The sequence below is a fragment of the Budorcas taxicolor genome, chromosome 25, assembly GCF_023091745.1.
Source record: "Budorcas taxicolor isolate Tak-1 chromosome 25, Takin1.1, whole genome shotgun sequence".
NCBI classification, from domain to species: domain Eukaryota; kingdom Metazoa; phylum Chordata; class Mammalia; order Artiodactyla; family Bovidae; genus Budorcas; species Budorcas taxicolor.
In genome coordinates, this window is record NC_068934.1 from 48,466,533 (window position 1) to 48,486,427 (window position 19,895).

General features: G+C 57.2%; 1 protein-coding gene across 1 annotated transcript in view; it reads right to left on the bottom strand.

Moving 5' to 3' along the window:
* SHANK2 (SH3 and multiple ankyrin repeat domains 2) overlaps nt 1-19,895 on the bottom strand; it is a 459,075-nt gene that overhangs the window by 195,135 nt on the left and 244,045 nt on the right. Inside the window, exon 13 of the mRNA XM_052662177.1 lies at nt 3,978-4,053. Coding sequence (XP_052518137.1) covers nt 3,978-4,053 — 76 coding nt within the window. The remainder of the gene's footprint in view (nt 1-3,977; nt 4,054-19,895) is intronic.

The following is a 19,895-nucleotide window of genomic DNA, read 5'->3' on the forward strand; positions in this document are numbered from 1 at the left end:
AGTTAACAAACAGAACGGTCGTCATTCTGATTTCTTTCGTGGCAACACGTCACGTGGGGCCCACGTGGGGCCCATGTGACTCCTTGTGGGAAAGGAGGGCTGGCTTCCAAAGTGTGGTCAAGGCCAGAGCTTCTGCCATCTGCTCAGCAGCTACCATGTGACCCAGGTGTGGCCTACAGTCCTCCCCCTCTATGATCTCGGGTACTGGCCCACAACAGGTACTCAGCACACAGGGAGAACCCAAGCCTTCATCTGTGGACAAAACGGGGATGCTGACGTGGCCTCCATCTCGGAGGTCATCTGGTCCAGACTTCTGCGACATTCCACCAAGATGATGCCCACCCTGCGTGACTTCCTCCCTAGATGGGGGAGGCTCTGTGCTGTCACTCAGTAGCCAGGAGGGCTCCACGCGTCCTCTGCTGGCCGAGCTACAGCAGACATCCCTGCTGCTCTCTGGACCTGTTCTCAGTCACAGAACACGTGGCCCAGACCGCCCAGCCCCAGGGTCTTGTCTCCTCCCAGCTCAATCAGGTCAGGCCCGTCCACGGTGCCTCTGTGGGGAAGCAGCCCAGCCAGTCTCGAGCGCTGAGTGTGCGTCCACACCCGCCTTCACACACACGCACACACGCCGAGGGTGGCCAGCTGGCTATTCTCTGCCGGTGGCGCGCCTCGTGGGGACACGGCTCTGCCAAGGCCACAGCCTGTGGGTGAGCCACACCCAGCCCTCCCAGCTCTCAGAAGGCCCCTTCCCTCAAAGCCCCACTCCCAGCCTGGACAGCCCTCCAAGTCACCATGGCAACAGCTCCCGGAGTTTTTTTGGAGCCTCAGGCGCCCCTCCCTGCTAGAATGGAAGCCAAGTGTGACAGCGTGCTGACTGTGACCATGGGCCCAGGGTCCACTTTGACGGGGGGCCTCCTGCTGAGGCACAAACAACTCGTCTGACCCAGATAGAGACTCAGCAGCAGAAGCCAGGGGCAGGCCTGACTCCCTGGAAACCATCGCTTCTCTGAGCACCCTTTCTGGACTGTGCTGGCGGCCAAGCCCACAGCCTGGGCTTTTAGGGTCAGGCGGTGGGCAGTCTCAGCAAGGTCTGAAGAGCCCGAAAGCCCTCTGAAAGAGGGGACTGGCTACTCTGCTTGGAATCACATTTCTGTTCCAGCACATCTTGTTTATGACAGAAGGGAGGCTGGGGCAGGGAAACACTAAACCCAGCAGCTCCCCGCTTAGGTATACACACAAAAGACCTGGAAACAGGTGTTCACAAAAACACTTGTACACAAGTGTCCACAGCAGCCTATTTACAACAGCCGGAAGGTAGAAGCAGCTCAAGTGCCCATCCACGGATGAATGGATACACAAAACGTGGTCCCTCCCCACGACGGGATATTATTCAGCCTCAAAAAGGAAGGCTATTCTGACACCTGGTACGACACAGACAGATCTTGAGGACGTTATGCTCAGTGAAAGCAGTGAGACATACAACGACAAATAGCGTGTGATTCCACTTAGGAGGAGGCCCCTAGAGCAGATTCCTAGAGACAGGAAGCAGGCTGGTGGGGGCCATGAGCTGGGGGAGGGGGTGGGGAGTGAATGTTTAATGGGGACAGAGGCTCAGGTTGGAAAGATGACAATTTTCTGGCAATGGATGGCGGTAACTGCCAGAGAACGACGTGAACGTGCCTGATGCCACTGAGCTGTGTGCTCAGACATGGTTATGATGGGGTCATTGACTCAAAGGACATGAGTCTGAGCAAGCTCGGGAGACAGCGAGAACAGGGAGGCCTGGCGTGCTGCAGTCCATGGGGTCGCAAAGAGTCGGACACGACTGAGCGATTGAAAACAACGGCAGTTCAGGGGGCTGCAAAGAGTCAGACATGACTGAGTGCCTGAACAACAGCAATGTGCCACTGAGCTACACACTTACACATGGTTATGGTGGTACATTTTGTTACTTGCATCTTGCACTGAAAGCGAATGTCGCTCAGTTGTGTCCAACTCCTTGCAACCCCATGCACTGTACAGTCCATGAAATTCTCCAGGCTAGAATACTGGAGAATGGGTAGCCTTTCCTTTCTTCAGGGGATCCTCCCAACTCAGGGATTGAACCCAGGTCTCCTGCATTGCAGGAGGATTCTTTACCAGCTGAGCCACCAGGGAAGCCCAAGAATTCTGCAGTGGGTAGCCTATGCCTTCTCCAGCAGATCTTTCTGACCCAGGAATCGAACCAGAGTCTCCTGCATTGCAGGCAGATTCTCTGCCAACTGAGCTCTCAGGGAAGCCCACTTGTATTTCACCTCAACAAAAAATTAGAGGAAAAAAGGGATGAAGTGCTAACACATGCTAAAGCATGGACGAATCTTGAAAATATTCTACTAAGAAAAGAAGCCGCTCGCAGAAGGCTACACACCGTAGGATTCCATTTCTGGGAGATGTCCAGAACAGGCTAATCCTCAGTGACAGAAAGCAGATTGGTGGCTGCAGGGGCATGGGGCAGGGAAGCATGGAGACTGCTTCATGGGTTAGGGGGCTTCTTTTCGGGGCAACAGAAATGCTTTGGAACCAGATAAAGGTGATGTTGTTGTTTAGCTGCTAAGTCGTATCCAACTCTGTGACTCCACGGACTGTAGCCCCGCCAGGCCCCTCTGTCCACGGGATTTCCCAGGCAACAGTACTGGAGCGGGTTGCCACGTCCTTGACCAGGGGATCTTCCTGGACGAGGGACTGGACCTGTGTCTCCTGCACCGGCAGGCGGATTCTTTACCGCTGAGCCCCCAGGGGAGCCCGATAAAGGTGATGGCTGCACAACACTAAATGCTGCTGAACTGGGCGCTTTATGGTCACTTTAGGTTACGGAAATTTTAACTCAGTAAAAGCAAACACATGATACCAGGTTCCACCCCTCAGAAGGCAGACGAGTATTAAGATCCCACCGAGAGAGTCCGGGGAGAACCAAGGGCAGGGGTCCAGATCCTTCCACAGCCCGGAGCTTCTCGGGAGGTGAGGAGGGCAGGGAACTCCAGATGGGAGCCCCGGTTGGCTGTCTGGTGAGGCGGAGCTCGAGCGTGTGCCCTGCCTCCTCTGTTTCCCAGGCTGGTCCTCACTGAGCCCCCCGCCCCCGCTTCGTTCAGTAAGAACCCTTAGTCTGGATGACGGGACAGAGAAACTTCGCGCCTGGGGACAGTCAGAGCCAGAGAAACCGACGCCACGGCGGGAACATGGGCCGCAAGTGCTGCTCGTTCCCAGCTCTTCTTGGAGTCGTGGTCCAAAACGGCGCTCCCCCTCGCCCAGCAGGACCCCGGCCGCCTCCACAGCCCCCAAAGCTAAAAGGCAGAGGTGCCGGGGACCCGAGGAAGGGCTCCCTGCGTTACAGGAGTGTGTTTCTGCTGGAAAATCTGAACCCCCGCCCGGTGCCACAACGCTCTCTGCAGGAACCAAATGAGCCACTTCTGAAGGATCCAGAAAGCAAACCCGCCCCTCCTGCAAGGTCTGCCAGCTTTCAGGTCACCAGGATGAGCCCTCCTCTGACCAAATCTTCAGCTCAGTGGCCGGAGGAGCTGGGAAGATGCAAATGAGGTGGAAGCTGGAGGGCACCCTCAGGTCCCCCAGGAAGACGCTGCCACATGGGGCCATCTCCAGGCTCCTGCGGCCCAGTAAGGTCATCTTGCCCACTTGTCCCTCTTTCCCCTCAAACAAGGCCAGGCTCTCCTCCTCTCCCCTGACCCCCCCACCCGTGGGCTCCAGCCCGACTGCGAGCCGCAGGCGGCCTGGAGACCACTTCTCAAGCGGGTCCTCTGGAAGATGGTGGTCTCCATCATTCCAGCCCATGTCCACAGGGGTGGGGGGGCGGGGTGACAGGGGACACACAGAAGGAAATGAGCCAAGGACCCGAGTGCTCCATGCAGGATGGTCCAGCGCCTTCCTGACACCTACGAGCATCTTTGAGAGGAGGGGGCCTGGCAGGAGGAACCACGTCTTACCTGGAGGCATCGAAGCTGTCATAGGAGCCGACTGTGTAGTGCCGGAAGAGTTTCTTGCTGCGGTCTGCACGAGTTTCTGCAGAGAGGGAAGAGAGACATCACTTAGAAAGTCATGGTCCCCAAACGCTGAGACCACGAGAGGCTGGCCGGGCCCCCGCCTTTGTCTGACCTCGGAAGTGTGGGACCCGCTTCTCCTGGGGAAAGATCTGGGAGAGAGATGAGGCCCTGCTCTGTGGCCTAACTTTGCAAACTGTGGGGGATGCCGATGAACGCCAAGGATGACTGCTGGAGAGTCCCGCACTCCGGTCCCCAGTGGAGGCTAAGTTCCAGAGTCCTCAGGTGGTAGAGGATGAACTCTGCAAAGAAGACAGGGCCGTGCAGGTCCCAGCAGGAGCAGTGGCGGCCCACTCGGCACATGGAACCTGCTAGAACGGTATTCTGAAGTGATGCTGCCCAGCCGCCAGCAAACGTGAGAACCTGTGGATGACTGCTTTGGGGAAAAAAGAATGTTTATTACTATTTTGCTTATTATTGTTTATGTGTTCAGTCACTCAGTCATGTCCAACTCTTTGCGTCCCCACGGACTGTAGCTCCCCCCAGGCCCCTCTGTGCATGGGATCTCCCAGGCAAGAATACTGGAGTGGGTTGCCATTTCCTTCTCCAGGGGATCTTCCCAACCCAGGGATCGAACTTGCATCTCTTGCATCTCCTGCATTGGCAGGTGGATTCTTTACCACTGTGCCACCTGGGAACCCCCTGATTATCATGACTTTCTCCTAAAACAAACAAAAACCAAACAAACATGATTAAGTTCCTAATTAAGCCCTCTGCTTACTTCTCTAACTCAGCAGATTTCGAGGTAAATTTCACGGGAAATTATATGAATGGTGTAGTTAGACTTAATTGATAGCTCAGAGCTGTGGGTGAAAAGCCCACAACAGCACAAAGGCAAAAAATATGGCTGCTTCTGGCTTACCGTTCAGGTATTTCCCCCCCAAACCTCCTGCATACCCTCTTTCCCAAACCCTGGGAAAAATACAGAGAAATTTCGTGGTTGGCTTCAGGAGGATAGCTCAAATCTCACGTAAACCCTTGTAACTCTGTTGTCCATCTCCCTGACCCCACGTTTCAAAGAAAATGTAATTTTATCCAAACCCAAAAGCACATTTTCAGTGGAAATGTGAACAACTGCAAGGGCGTTGAGTAGGGTATGCCTGATAACAGTTGACTCCTTTCAGGCTCAGAGGCAGCTGATGCAGCAAAAATACACACCCCCTTCTATTAATATAAAGTGTGGTGTTGCCTTTGGGGGTGGGGTGGGGAGAGGACCAGGTGGCCAGCTTAGGACTACATTTCCCAGCACCCCCCTGCAGCCAGGCATGGCCACATGACCAGCTCTCACCAATGGAACTTGAGCACACACCACTGCAGGAGGGGAGGTGTGTGTGTGTGTCCCTTCCAAGCTTGGCTTCTATGCAGGCCAGGGAGCTCTCCATACCCTCTCTTGCTGCTTCTCCCAGCTCAAAGCTAGGACTCCCAGGCCCAAGAGGATGATGGGATCCTCAAGGATTCCTAGCAATGCCTGGGTCGCTGTGCATTAGCTGTTAAAGTGGGTAGCACACTTGTCCTGCCTTGTGCTACACTCCAGGGACCTGCGTGTCACAGCAGCTAACACTGCCTTAAAGGTTCTCTGGGACTCGGCTCCCCCAGCCTCTCCCATCACTCCACCTGAGGCTGCAATGATACGAAAGTTAAAATTCCCTGAATCTCGGTAACAGCCGCATCCCCATCGTGGTCCCTGACGCCGAGCACTGGCTGGGTCCCAGGCCCTGTTCCCAGCGCTGCTCCTGTACCCACCCATCTGCCCGTCATGGCCCCTGGGGAGGAGGTACGTGTGCCACTCTGCAGGTCCCGCCAAGTCCAGCCAAGGGTGGCTCCCCTACTTTCGGTCCATTTCATGCCACCCTTCCTATCCCCGTGTGTCCTCGCCGTGGAGAGAGCCACTCGCCTCTGCTTGGCGTCTGTCTTTGCTTTGTCAGCACTGTCTTTGGGACAGGCTGGGATGTGGGACCCTGCGCTGCAGTGTCTGCACCCGGACAAACATCCCCTCCAGTGACAGATACAGAGAAACTCAAAGGAACTGGCGCAGACTCTGGACAAGATACACAGAGATCAAAAAGCGGAACGGCCCCTTCGGAGGCTCAAGGAGCAAAAGCAGGTGCCGCGCGAGATCTCTGCACACAGCACCGCCGAGGGGGTGGGCAGACCACCTCGGTCACTCCTTTGGCCAAACCCACTGCCCCACCCCTACCCTCACCCCATTTACGGAACCAGCTCGCTCCCCTGGAGCGCGGCAAAGGAGCGAGTTTCCCGTTCTCTGGCCCTCGTGGGGCAGCGTGAGTCCTAGTAACGCCTGGCCTGATCCTCATCTGGCCTCTTTATCCATTTCTGTTGATTAAAGAGTCCAAGAACCTGGGTTTGTAACATTTCTGTCCTCACTAACATGTATTGAGTCCCTCCCCTGGATCACGATTTGTGCCCATCCAGGCTCCCACTTGGTGGTCACAGAAGCCTGGTGAGTGAGGTAAGACTGCTGGACCCATTTTATAGATGGGTCTGCTGAGGATTGCTGAGGCCAAGGCACACGCCTGCCAAACAGCAGGGCTGGGATGGGTCCTCGGCCAGAAGACGGGCTCCAGGGCCAGGCTGAGAACCAGCAGACCACACCAACGGGTCCCTGGTGAGGGCTGAGTGCCCTCTTGGTGCTTAAAGGCAGGGATCTGACCTTAGTTCTTCCCTCTGTATCACCTCTGGTGTCTCACTCTTGGCAGACATGTGATGTCGAAGCTGGCAGACCTAATCCCAACAGTCCACTGTAAATCAGCAAATAGGAACATACTGCATGCAGTCGGAGGGACCCGGGGGCACTGGTCCAGCCAGGCTGCACGAATGTCTGCTGTGCTTGGCAGCCAGGCTGCACGTGCCCTCCTCCCTGGCATCTTGCACCAGACACGTGCTCACATCCAGTTACTATTCATCAGGTCCACCTGGAGGCCAGGCCCTGTGCCCCACGTGCGGGAATTAGGAGGACTCAGAGAGGGTGGGGCCTCTGCTCTCTGGGGCTCAGGATCTGGGGGGTGGGGATGCTGGCTGGGCTGAGGACCCCAGGAGTCAGATAGCTGTGTAGCGGAGCAGGGAGCATGTGGGGCAGGCAGAGCATCTGGCCAGGCCATCCCTGTGACATCCGAGTGGGCAACACACTCCCCAGGCCCTGGAGGATAGTGGGATTGGAACCCGTTTGTGGGGTTAAGCAACGCAGCTCAGGAAACCATTGAACGACTGTGGGGATGGGCTGTTAACTATTATTACAATTGCTTATTTCCTGTTGCTTAAGCCCCACGTGCAGGCTCTGTGCTGGTTGTCTAGGGAACTGCTGGGCTCTGAGAGCTGGCTGGTGCTGGCCGCTGGCTGGGGTCAGAGGTTCCAGGTCACAGGAGCAGAGTGTGTAGTCAACACGTGTGTGTGTGTGTGTGTGTGTACATGTCCACGTGTTTACCAGAGGAAACAAATGTTCCAGAAAGAGACCGTTTCTAGATCTGCTAGCCAGGGGTTCCCAGAGTTTGGGATTTTGGGAACCAAGAAAATTTTAGACAAAAGAGAGACGGATGTAGACTAACATGAGAGTTACCAAGTTCTTAATCTGGCCTTAAAAATAATGGGTTCCCTTCCGCTCCCACAGTAGTTTTATAAGAGAAAGGGGAGCTTTGGGGATCGTATTCTCTCTGACTGCTTTGTGAAAAACTCCCACTGCATGGACATTCCCTGCCCTCTGGATTCTGGACACAGTGAGACTTCCGCTCTGAGATATGGCCCTGAGGGACAGCAAAGGGGTCCATCACCATCATCACCATTACCGTCACCAGTGCTACCCCCGTCAGCCTCATCATAGCAGCAGCAGCATTGTTACCATCACCATCACCACCACCATCAGGACCACACCACCTTCCCACCACCATCATCCCCATCACCACACCTTCATCCCATCGTCACCCCCCCATCACCATACGTTCATCACATCATCTTCACCATCACCACCACCATCAGGACCACACCACCGTGGTCATCACCATCACCACCCCCACCAGCATCACCATCATCACATCATCTTCACCATCACCACCACCATCAGGACCACACCACCGTCGTCATCACCATCACCACCCCCACCAGCATCACCATCATCACATCATCTTCACCATCACCACCACCATCAGGACCACACCACCGTCGTCATCACCATCACCACCCCCACCAGCATCACCATCATCACATCATCTTCACCACTACTGACCGTCATCCTCATCACAGCCTCGTCCTCATCACCACCATCAGTCACCACATCCCTACCGACACCGCTGTTACCATCATTCCCATCATTTCTGTCATCACTGCGGCGCTGCTAAACCAGCTTTTTTTTTTTTCAGTAAATGAACTCTTTCATCTTATTTGGTCTTCCTGCAGCCGCCGGGGCTCAGTGGATTTCTTGCCTCTATGTTGCAGAAGTAGCAGGGTGCCATGATGAGGGATGTGGGCTCTGGGGCTACACTGGCCTGAATTCAGAGCCTAGCTCTGCTGTTGACTGGCTGCAGGTCGCCAGGCTCTTCATTTGTAAAGCGGGGATAATAACAGTTCCTACTCACAGGGAAGTGGTTGAGGAGTAGATGAATTAATACATGGAAAATGCTGCAACAGTGCTTGGCAAATGGGAAGCACTCTATTATCTGGTTCCTCCTGTGCATGCAGGGTTAGGGTCCTCCTCTGCTCCTCAAGGAGGCCCAAGGTCAGACATCCTGTGAGCGCAGACCCCCAGCACTGTGCCTCTGGAGTCTGGCTGCCAGTTGCCAACAGCTACTCTGTTTCCAAACATCCACACGTCTTCTACGTGCTTTATTTGCATGAGCTCAATACTGGTACTGCTCCTGGTTGACAAGTGAGGTAGGTGAGGCTCAGAGAGGTTGAGTGAGCTTCCTGAGGTCACCCAAGCCACTGCAAGTCACAGCCTCGTAGGTCAGCATCTGCTTGGGTCCCTGGGAGGAGGCATCTTCACCAGCAACCCATCCATGACCCACAGAGGGGCAATGGCCTTTTTCTGAGACGTTCTGAGGTCTGGATGCTGAGGAAGGCGAGCTTGGCCATGAGGTGGGAGGACGCGGGCTGTGGGCAGCCAGTGGGCGTCACAGCACGTCATGGGGAGAACCAGCCTGTCCATGCAGTCTGCATACAATGGGAGGTGGGGCCGAGAGCTGGGCCTGGGGACAGAGGGACACACGGGCCTGTCACTGAGAATCCCTGGATTTTCACTTCTGGTGGTCATGAAGGCTACTCACTCAGGATTTCTGGCTTTATTCCCTCTGGGTACGGGCTTGGATGGATCATCAAAACTTGTTTTGTCCAAATGAGTTTTCCCAAAACTGACTCATGTCACTTCCTGAGATTCCCCCCGCCCTCATCCCCCTTCACCTCCCTACTGTTTCTTTGCCCATGGGCATGGCAACCAAAACGTCTGAGATGATGGCTGTTGTAAGAATCTGGGTCCCCGTGTGTGCCCCTTGGGGTAGCATGACAAACAGGTGGTGTGAGCAGGAAAGAACCCTTCGTGGTCTCAGGCCACTGAGATCAGAGGCACATTTGTCACCACAGCTTTCCCCGGATAAGCTGACTGACGCAGATGACACGTGGTCCTCTGTCACGCAAGTCAGTACACTCCATGCTTTGCACAAGCCTGGCAGAACTGGCTCTCTGGCAACCAACCAGACAAAAATCAAGGCCGAGGCTGAGTTTGGCCCCTTGTCTGGGAGGATGCCCATTCTTTCTAGAAGAAAGTGGAAAACCACCCAAGAGGCGATAGGAACACACTCTGTTGGACACGGAGAGAGCTTGGCAGGCACCACAGGCCTCTGTGAGTTCAGAGAGGGAGGCCTCTCTGCTTATGAAAAGGGAGGCTGAAAAACTAACCAACTAAGTGACTCATGTTTTCTAAACAACACAGAAGCTTCTCGAAGTGAGTGGTTCACAACCAGGCCCTGCTCCTGGGCCAGTTTCAGGCTCAGCGCTTCACATGGAAACGTCCAGTCCCGCTCAGCTTGGAGGCCGGCAGTCACTGCCACTCTGTCTGAATGGTCACCATCTTCTGAACCTCTATATAGAATAAGCTGCAGAAAAATGTATCAGGTGACGCCACTTTTCTGCTTAACCATTTTCCGATGGTTTCCCAAAGAAATCAGAGCGCCTCTGCCTCCTCGTGCCCCTGAGGACACGGGTCTGTCACGATGAGGCCTTGCCTGCCTCTGAACCCTCCTCTCCACCCACTCTTCCCTCCTGGATCACTCCACTCCTGCTCTACCAGCCTCCTCTTGTCCTTCCCTGGTGGCTCAGACGGGAAAGAATCTGCCTGCAATTCAGGAAACCTGGGCTTCGATCCCTGGGTGGGGAAGATCTCCTAAAGGAGTGAATAGCTACCCACTCCAGAATTCTTGCCCGAAGAATCCCATGAACAGAGGAGCCTGGTGCGCTACAGCCCATAGGGGTTTCAAAGAGTTGGCCACGACTGAGCAACTAACTCTTTTCTTCCTTGAACCTGACGAACTCACTGGCACCCCGGGGCCTTTGAACTTGCAAGAGTCTGTCTGGGACATTCCTGCCCCAGCTCGAAGCTCACTGCACTGCTGGGTCCCCAGCCTCTACTACACAGCCTGGCACACAGTAGGTGCTCAACAGCTGTGGAATAACCAAGCCAAGGGGAAAAGCCCACGTTTCTGCGCCCCTTTGTTCTTTTCCAGCGTTGGCACGGCCACCTCCCTGGGTGTGAAACTGGAACAAGCTGAGGACACCGCGCAGAAGACTGAGTTTAATTCCGACGCTAACGAGTGGAAGCGACCCCCCTGCCAACCAAGAAACTGGAGTCCTGGCCTTGACCTCGGGGGCGACACCCTGCAACCTCTCCCTGCAGCCCCGGACTCTCATTTCCTCCACTATCCAGCCAGACATTCGGATGAAAAGACCGCACCGCCGCTCTGCCTTCTCAGGGTGACCCATCCCCCTCCACCACCCATGTGACGGGAGACAGAACCCCCCTGCCCGGAAGAGGGCTACAAAATGATTAAGCTGGTGTGCCCTAAAAGCTTGTCTCAGAATATGGCCTAGAAAAATCTACAGTGAGAGGAAAAAAAAAAAAAAAACCCTAGAAATTCCATTCCCTATGCCTCTTGCGACTCGTGAAAGGGAGTGACAGATTGCAGGACGAGATCCGGATAGTCAGCATCTGAAATAGCCCTTCCCGTAGAGCTGCTGGGACAGGATCCCTCCCAGCTCGGCAAGGGGGCTGGGGAAGATCTCGTGGCCGCTGGGCCTTGAGTGTCACCGAGCAGCATTGAGTTCCTAGCAGAGGAAATGAGAAGGGGAATCTTCTCAAAGAAACCGATTAAGACTCTAAAAGGACTCAAAGCGTGGCGTGGGGAGGAGGTGGGCTGTAGGGGCAAGAGATGGCCGTGGGGAGAGGGTGAGAACGCCAGAGCAGCGCTGAGCACAAGGCCCCGATCCCCACCTGGCTCCCACGTGGGGCAGCTCCCTCGCTCGTGAGTTGCAGTGGACAGGAGAGGCAGGGAGGGAAGCCTGCCTCTAGACAAGGCAACGTAAGCTTTAGTCCTAGTGAGCGGCATGGCCCTGGGCAGGAAAGAGCCTCTCCAAGCCTCAGTTTTCTCATCTGTAAAACAGGACCAGCAGCAGAATGGACCTTACGGCCTTGTGGGGAGGGTCCAAGTCCCTTCCCGATGGGCTTGCTGTTCTCTAGGAAGCTGTCTTGAAAAGGATCCTTCTGCCCCGGGACAGAGGAAGACCCCAACCATGTCTGTACTCAGAACCTCACGCCCTGACCAGAACTGCCAGCCCGGCTCACCAGAGCCCCTCCAGGAAGTCTGGAGTAGGAGCAACCAGTCTCTGTCCCCCATGTAAACAGAGGACGCCTCTGCTCGGGCACCGAGGCTGTCACTGGGCTCACCTCGTCGGGGGCACAAAAGAATGGACGTTGAGGCAAGAGGCTCAGGGTAGTGGTGACATGTGTAGGCCTAGAGAGACGGCCGAGCTGGCTTGGCTCCCAAAAGACCCCACATCCTGCTTCCAGACCTGCTTCTGGGACCCGCTGGGCCACACGTCCCACCTCGGGGTCCAGGACAGGCTGCTGCGTCCCTATGGGGTGGTTGGGGGAAGCTTTCCTCCTTCGACTTGGCTCACATGGGTCTTACGTCTCTTGAACCACAAGAGTCCTCCCTGTCTTCCAGCTCCCCTGTTCTGGACAGAAACTCTTGTCACCCAGGTGGATCGAAGCAGCGTCTCCGGATTTCACCCAGGGGTCCGGATGGGCGGCGGGTCCACCATGTTGGTGCAGCTGGCTGGGGCAGCCGTGGACACCTGCCTCCAGGTCCTACGCTCTGTGTTGACTATGATAACGTATGGGGTTCCTAACACCCCCGGGGCAGCACGCCCTCAGGGAGGACTCCAACCTGGCCCCAGGCAGGCGTCCCTGGGCCAACACAACCAGAGGGAGGCCACTGGGGATGGGGAGGTCCAGACGCCTTCCCGCTCCGTGAGAGAGTCAAGGCCGGCCACGGACAGCAGACTGAGCGCAAAGACGATGCGACGTCTCCAGGTCACGCTGCCCAGTTCATGCCCCCCCGCCCCCAGTGTGCTCCCCAGGGCCTCCGGCTGTGGCCCAGCCCAGAGACACTCTGAGCCCGGGCGCCTGAGACAGCAGCACGGAGTCCAAGGGAGGGGAGCACAGAACCCAGGCGTGCCCACCTGCACGGCTGCCCCGCAGGCCTGTGAGCTGACAACCGGCAGAGCTCACTCGCTGTGCAGGACAGAAACTCAGAGACGGGGGCCTCCGCTGCCTTCAGAGTCCTGTCCGGGTGTGACCCCTGGAGCTGAGCCTCAAGCCCAGCCAAAGGGGAGTCGGACAGAGGCAGCGACAGAGAGGCAGACAGACACTCACAGAGAGAGATCGCAATGCACGATGACACAGAGATAGAGACAGAGGGGGAGAGAGAAATGCACAGAGAGACAGAGATGGAGAGACACCTACAGACAGAGAGACACACACAGGGACAGACAGAGGCACACAGAGAGACAGCTCCAGAGACACAGCGAGAAGAGGAAGTGGTCTTTGAGGCCTCCACGCCTCCCCTCTGCCTCCCTCTGTTCCAGACCCTCCCCTGGACTCCACGTCTTTTTGGCTGTTACTGTCAGCCCCTCACTCCAAAGAGGCAAAAAGGACCGAGGGGACGCCGGCACGTGGGGGCCCTACACCCTTACCAAGTAGCCCCCAGCCAGCCTGTGAAGTGGTGCTTCCTGCCCGGAGTCAGGCCGCGGGGCCCCCAGCATCCACACACCTGCCTCCCGCGAGGCTCCTGCCATCTCTGGTATGTTTTAAATCAGACACGGTACAGGCTACACCCGAGCCGGTGAGCCAAGGCCAGGCTCCGAACCACAAGGAGGAAAGAAATTACCAACAGGGATGGAGACAGAAATAACTCCTCTGTTTTAAAACCGACAATGCCCACGGGCTCCACGCAGTGGAGGACCAGAGACAGGAGGGTGGGAAGAAGCCTCGGTGGGCACCGGTGCCCAGCTGGAGGCAGGCGTGGAAGGGCGGGCCGGGGTCTTGAGTTCACCATCACTTCCCACTGGGGCCAGACTCCAGGACTCACCAAAGGGGGCAACCAGTGTGAAGGGTTGGTGAGCCCGCACAGAGCGGGGGGCGGTGGCAGGGGGCCAGGGAGCTCAGCGCCCAGCTCCACCACCACAGTCCCCGCGCTGGGCTGACAGGTGCCCACCCCACCGCTGGGCACAGAGGTCAAAGCCTTACCTCCGAGGACCACTGGCTGAGGGGCGTGACTGTGACCCAAAGCCGCTTCTCACGTTCACACCACGACAGCTTGGCTCTCTCACTCAGTCACTTCATCAGCGGCAGACCACGGACCCAGCACCTTCTGGGAGCTTGATATGGGCCTCGTGAAGCAGGGGAGGGAAAATAGGGACCCTGCTCCTCAAAGATAGCTGGACTTCATCCCACGTCCCCACCATGGAGAGCAGATTAGCTCCCTGTGGCTGCCGTAACGAATGACCCCAAGCTTATTGGCCCAGAAGAGAAGTCTATGACCTTACGATTCTGTAGGTCAGGATCCACTGGGGGTCTCAGGAGCTAAGATCAAGGTGTGGGCGGGGCTCCTGCCAGTGGGAGGCTCCTGGGATGAGCCTGTCCTTTTGCCTTTTCTGGCTTCTAGAGGCTTCCCCATTCCTTGGTTGTGACCCCCTCCTCCAGCTCCCAAGCCGGCACTGTGGGTCAAATCCTCTAATCCCCATCACTCTGATTCTGAAGTCTGTGTCTCTCTCTCTCTTACAATTTAAGGACCCCTGGGACTCAGGATCATCTCCCCTCATCTTAAAGTCAGTCGACTAGCAACCTTCCTTCCACGTGTGACCTTCCTTGCCCTTGGCCACGTATCCGGACACAGTCACCTGTTCCAGGGATCAGGACACAGACGCCTCTGGCCATCCTCTGCCCTCCATGACTATGGAGAGACCGTCCCTGCAGGACAGCACAGTGGGGCCAAACTTGCTCAGAACAGTGTTTAAAGCCCTCAGCTAAGGAACTCAGAGTCCCGCTCTCAGGTCAAAAACTCCCTAGGAGAAAGGACAGTGGTGCTCTGGCAAGCGCCCTTCTCTGTTTGCAGGCACAAGACAAAGCTCAGGTCAGAGTCTGACTCTGCAGAACCACAGTGAGACCCAGGTGGGCACCAGCTCCTCTGACCCTCAGCCTCTCCTCTGTGTTGCTGCTGTTGCTCAGATGCCATGTTGTGCCTGAGTCTTTGTGACCCCATGGACCACAGCACGCCAGGCCTTCCTGTCCATCCCCATCTCCCAGAGCTTGCTCAAACTCATGTCCATTGAGTCAGTGATGCCCTCCAACCATCTCATCCTCTGTCGCCCTCTTCTCCTCCTGCCTTCAATCTTTCCCAGCATCAGGGTATTTTCCAATGGGTCAGTTCTTCGCATCAGGTGGCCAAAGTATTGGAGCTTCAGCATCAGTCCTCCCAATGAATATTCAGAACTAATTTCCTTTAGGATGGGCTGGTTTGATCTCCTTGCAGTCCAAGGGACTCTCAAGAGTCTTCTCCACAGTTTCAAAGCATCAGTGCTTTGGCGCTCAGCCTTCTTTATGGTTCAACTCACATCTGTACATGACTACCAGAAAAACCATAGCTTTGATCATATGGAGCTACGTTGGCAAAGTGATGTCTCTGCTTTTAATATGTAAAGGAAGATAAATGGTTTGACCTGTGCCCGAGGTCCCTTCGGTGAACAGAACCAGCCTCTGGACAAACAGTAACCTTTCCCCCTGAGGCCTGCAGCCCTACTTTCACCGGGGTCAGGGGCTCTACCCCTGAAGCGCCTTGGTTTCGGCGGTTCAGGCGGCCTCCACAGTGGGCTCTGGCACCAACACACACCCGAGTCACTGGTTCTCTTAACTCCCAGCTCCCTGGAGCACTGCAGAGTGCACATGTGTGCCGTGTGTCATTAGCTCCGCTCTCCCTTCCAGCCCTGGGAAGACTGGCTCTGGGCTCATGCAGCTGGGTAAGCACTGAGTGGCAAGGGCCGTCGGAAGTGTTCAAAAACTTGCCATGAATTCACTTTTGAGTGGGCGTGGGCAGGGGGGCATGGGGAGTGCCAGCCATCACCAGTCCCGTAGGGTCCCCAAAACATGCTGGCACCAAGCGAGAGTCGGACCTCCAGACGTCAAAACCCAAAGGAAAGGATGGTGCTGGTCTCGAGCTCCAGGACGAACAGAGAGCACTGCAGAGGACCGGACACAGCAGGCCCGTGTTTCTCCTTGGTCATCCCGGCCCGCTGCCGACGGTAAGACGACAGAAACCCCTGCAGGATGGGCGGCAGCCGCTGGGCTGAGGGAAGGTGGGGCTGCTCATGCGGCTGTGACTTCAGGAAGCGGTCTTCCTGCCCCACACCAGGCGCAGCTGCGAAGCCCTCACGGAACTTGGCGGTAGCTGGGCTCTGGGGGCCCACCCGCCGAGGCCCGCCAGCACCAGATTCACCTGCTCCGCCTCGGGAGAGATGAGCCCACGCGTCGGGGAGCCAAGGGCAGGTGGGGGCTGTGGCTGTGGCTCAGCCAGGATGCTCGGTGTACGGGCAGGAGGACTTTAAAGCGGCAAGGAGGCTGGACTTCCAGAGCAGTGCTCGAGGACAGGGTACCGGTGAGGTTCCCAGGGGCGCCACTGCCACCGTCACGGTCCTGATCTGTGCGGACATCCGTCACCCACCATCACCATCACAGGTGACCCCCGGGGCCGCGCACAAAGTGCAAAACGCGTGAGCTCTCTGCTGCAGTGCTCCAGCCACCGCGCCCTCTGCTGTGGTGCCCGCTCTGTGACCGTGTAGGCGAGGCTGAGCGGCAGCTGGCATTCCTACCTCAAATCCCTGTTAGGAACCGTGAGGCAGGTCGACACCCTCTGTGCTCCCCCAGTTGGCGGCCTCCACACATCACCGGTCCCTCCAACATCAAGACCCCTCCCTCCCCGGGAGCACCTCCTCTTGGGTCCCACTCGACTGCAGCCTTTCCCTGCCCATCCAGGGGAATCGCAGGGAAAGGCTGGTCGTCTCATCCACCGCCCTGCCCTGCCCGGCATGCTCTGCCCCATGCTGAGATGGCCTTCCTCCCCACCAGCTCTCTTCCTTTCCCTCCAAAGGACTGCGGTGGCCAACAACATTCGTCCCCAGGCTCCTCCCAGGGGAGGCCATGTGACCGGGTCTCGGCCAATGAGGCAGGAGCCGGCGTCTGCTGGGAGGGGCTTCCTTTCCCCAAACCAGGTCCCCCCAGGGCACACTCCCTTTCCCATCTGCACTGTGGCAGTCCAGCCGCACGGCTGCTTCCCGGGAGGGAGTGTCAGGAGAGCAGGTGGAAGAAGCCGGGTCTGGCCCCGCCTTCCTGTTGGGTGGGACAAGGAAAGCCCTGTGCAATAGGGTAGCGGTTCCGAGGGACACGTCTTCTCTGGTTTAATCAACCACTGCAGCATGAACCAGATGCTGTTGTTCCGGGGGCAGAAAAATCGAAGCACAGAGAGGTTAGGCGACAATCTCAAGTTGCACAGCTCTCGAGGGGCAGCCAGACGGGCTGTTAGGCTGCTCTCTGCATGCCTCTGCCGTCGCTGCCCGCAGCTCCACGAGGCTCGGCCAGAATGCCAGACACGACTGGACCGTTTTCAAGGCGCTCAGCCTGCGGGTGGCAGAGCTGGGACCCTAGCCTGACTCAAGGGCACGGCTCACACTTGGGTCCCCTTCATCACGTTTGTACAGGACAAGCCTTTCCGATGAGTCATTCCCTGCGGGAGATGCTTTACGATGCTGCGCTTTGAAATCACCAGGGAATGCAGGAAACCCAGACCCTGGGCTTTTAGATTCAGGAGCCCCGTCTGAGGATGCGTGGGACCTGCCCCATTCAAGGGCAGGGCACGGGGACACCTGAGCGGAGGCCTCCCACCCAGGCACCCGGTGCTGTGACCGGAGGTCTGAGGCTCTGCTTTACCTGCCTCTCTCCCCGTCTTGTCGCCCTTGGGCCAAGGAAGGCTGGGGCCCCACTCGGGGGAGGCCGAGTGAGCCGGGTTCCTGGCCACATCTCCCCGTCTCCACCCTCCCAAATTGTCTGGACAAGTGAATAAAGCTGCTGGCTGTCAGTGAGTCGCTCTCTACTCTACAGTAATTAGAAGGTTGCTTTTATTTTTTTAATCAGCCCAGGCGGCTCAGTGGAAGCATTTATACCGATCCATGGAGCCAGACAGGCAGTTTAAGGAGAAATTACAGTGAATGGAGGGCTCGGAGCCTGATTGCATGTTGTTGCTACGCTTGGCGGGAGCGTCCATGCCAAGGAGGCTGTCCTCATCTCTCTCCATCACGGGGAGCACTCGGGGGGCTGGCGGAGACCAAGCCGCCCTGGCCCAGCAGCCCGGGGCTGCCGTGACCGTGCGAAGGGGCAGGCTGCTTGAAAACACGCCAGGACCTGGGAGCCTCCTGGCACTGAAGCCGGCAGCCAGGCCCTGGGGGGCAGCAGCCCTCCTCCCTCCGTCCCACCAGGATGCCTGGACCGACCCCTTCTGTGCCCCCCGCCGTCCGCGGCCTCCACCATCAAGACCCCTCCCTCCCCAGGGAACACCTCCTCCTGGGTCCCACTTGACTGCAGCCTTTCCCTGCCAATCGCAGCGCCTGGCACAGAACCGAGGTGCAGGGGAGCCCCCCTCCCCATCCTGATGATGCCCCTCCCTCGAGGCAGGGTTCTCGGCCCCCTTCCCCTCAACCCCGGAGGGGCCCGGAAAGGTGGCACGAGAGGCCCAAGGACACACAAGGTGTGAGGAGCAGAGCTGGATTTAAACCCAGGAACCGACTGGGGGCGGAAGGACTCTTTTTAGTTCCTTAAAATCTTTTTTAGGGGCCCTGGCAGCTGAGGCTTAGGAAATAGGACATGGAGAAAAATGGGACCTGTTGAGCTCCAGGAAACCGCCCTGATCGTGTGGGCAGGCCGCTGAGCTGTCCCGGCTCGGCCTCGACGTAGGCACACCTTGGACACAGCACCGTTCAGGACCAAGGGAGTAACCGGATTCACCCCGGCAAGGACCAGCGAGTCTGGGAGGCTTAGGAGGATCCAGGGTTAGGCGGCACTAACAGATCGCACAAAGGACCCACCCCGACGGTGACCTTACAAATGGCACCAGCCTCTTGGGCGCGCAGTCCCTGAAACCCACCAACCTGTCCCCCAAAGATGCTACAGGTCTGTGACAGACACTGAGGCTGGCAGGGGGTGAGGACCAGCAGGTGAGACTTGGGGGGGGGGGGCGGGCGTTGCCGGAGCCTCAGCCATTCATGGCTCAGTGTCTCCTTGTACAACCTCACGGGGCCCCCTGGGAGGCGGCGGGGGGCGGGGCGGTCCTTCAAGGATCCCCGAGCTCCCCAGCCGGAGCCCTAGCAAGCTAGCTGCATCCCCGGTCCTCCGCCTCTGGGAGCGAGAATGTGCAGTTGGCAACAACCTACAACCTACTGTAGAAGTTGAAGAAGGCGATGCAGGCTGAAAATACAGATGGTGTTTTCTTGTCTCAGAGGCTCCCATACCGGAGAAGCACCCAGTTCACTCGATTTAAAACACACACACACACGTACACACACACAGAACTAAAAAGCACACCAGCCATGCTTTCTTTGCAGAAGGGCAAGCTGGATGGATCGGGAGGCACGCTGCCCTCTGTCCCCTTTGGGGAGATGTGTCATGCAGCTTGGCAGGGGGAGCACACAGGAACCCTGGACACGTCTCTGCCTTTAAGTTACGGCGATTCACAATGCAGTCGTCCGCCCTTGGAACTTAACAGCAGTGCTCACAGGAATAGATGCTCCAGTCGGTCTTAACTCCCTGCACCTTCCCCTGCCCCCTGCCCCCATGGCAGCTTGAAAGGACTTTGGAGAATCAGGCCCCTGGGACACTAACAGTACCCGAGATGCTCAAGTCTGCCGGGGTGACTTGACGGCTACCTTGATTTTTCTCTTCTATCTTGGGAGCACTAGAAAGCCGTTAGGGAAACGATAGCCTTCCCTGGTGAAACACCACCACCAGAAATACACTACTTCTCAAACACACCCAGCACAGAGCCATCGCCTCCATAGCCAGCCACCCCGACTCGCCCAGCGCCACCCTGACGGGTCAGGAACAAAGACTCGCGCGCGGCCACACCGTACCTCCGAAATGAACTTTCTTCTTGAACCGGGAGTTCTCAGCCATCGTCTCTAACCTGGGTGTGACCATCTCACTCA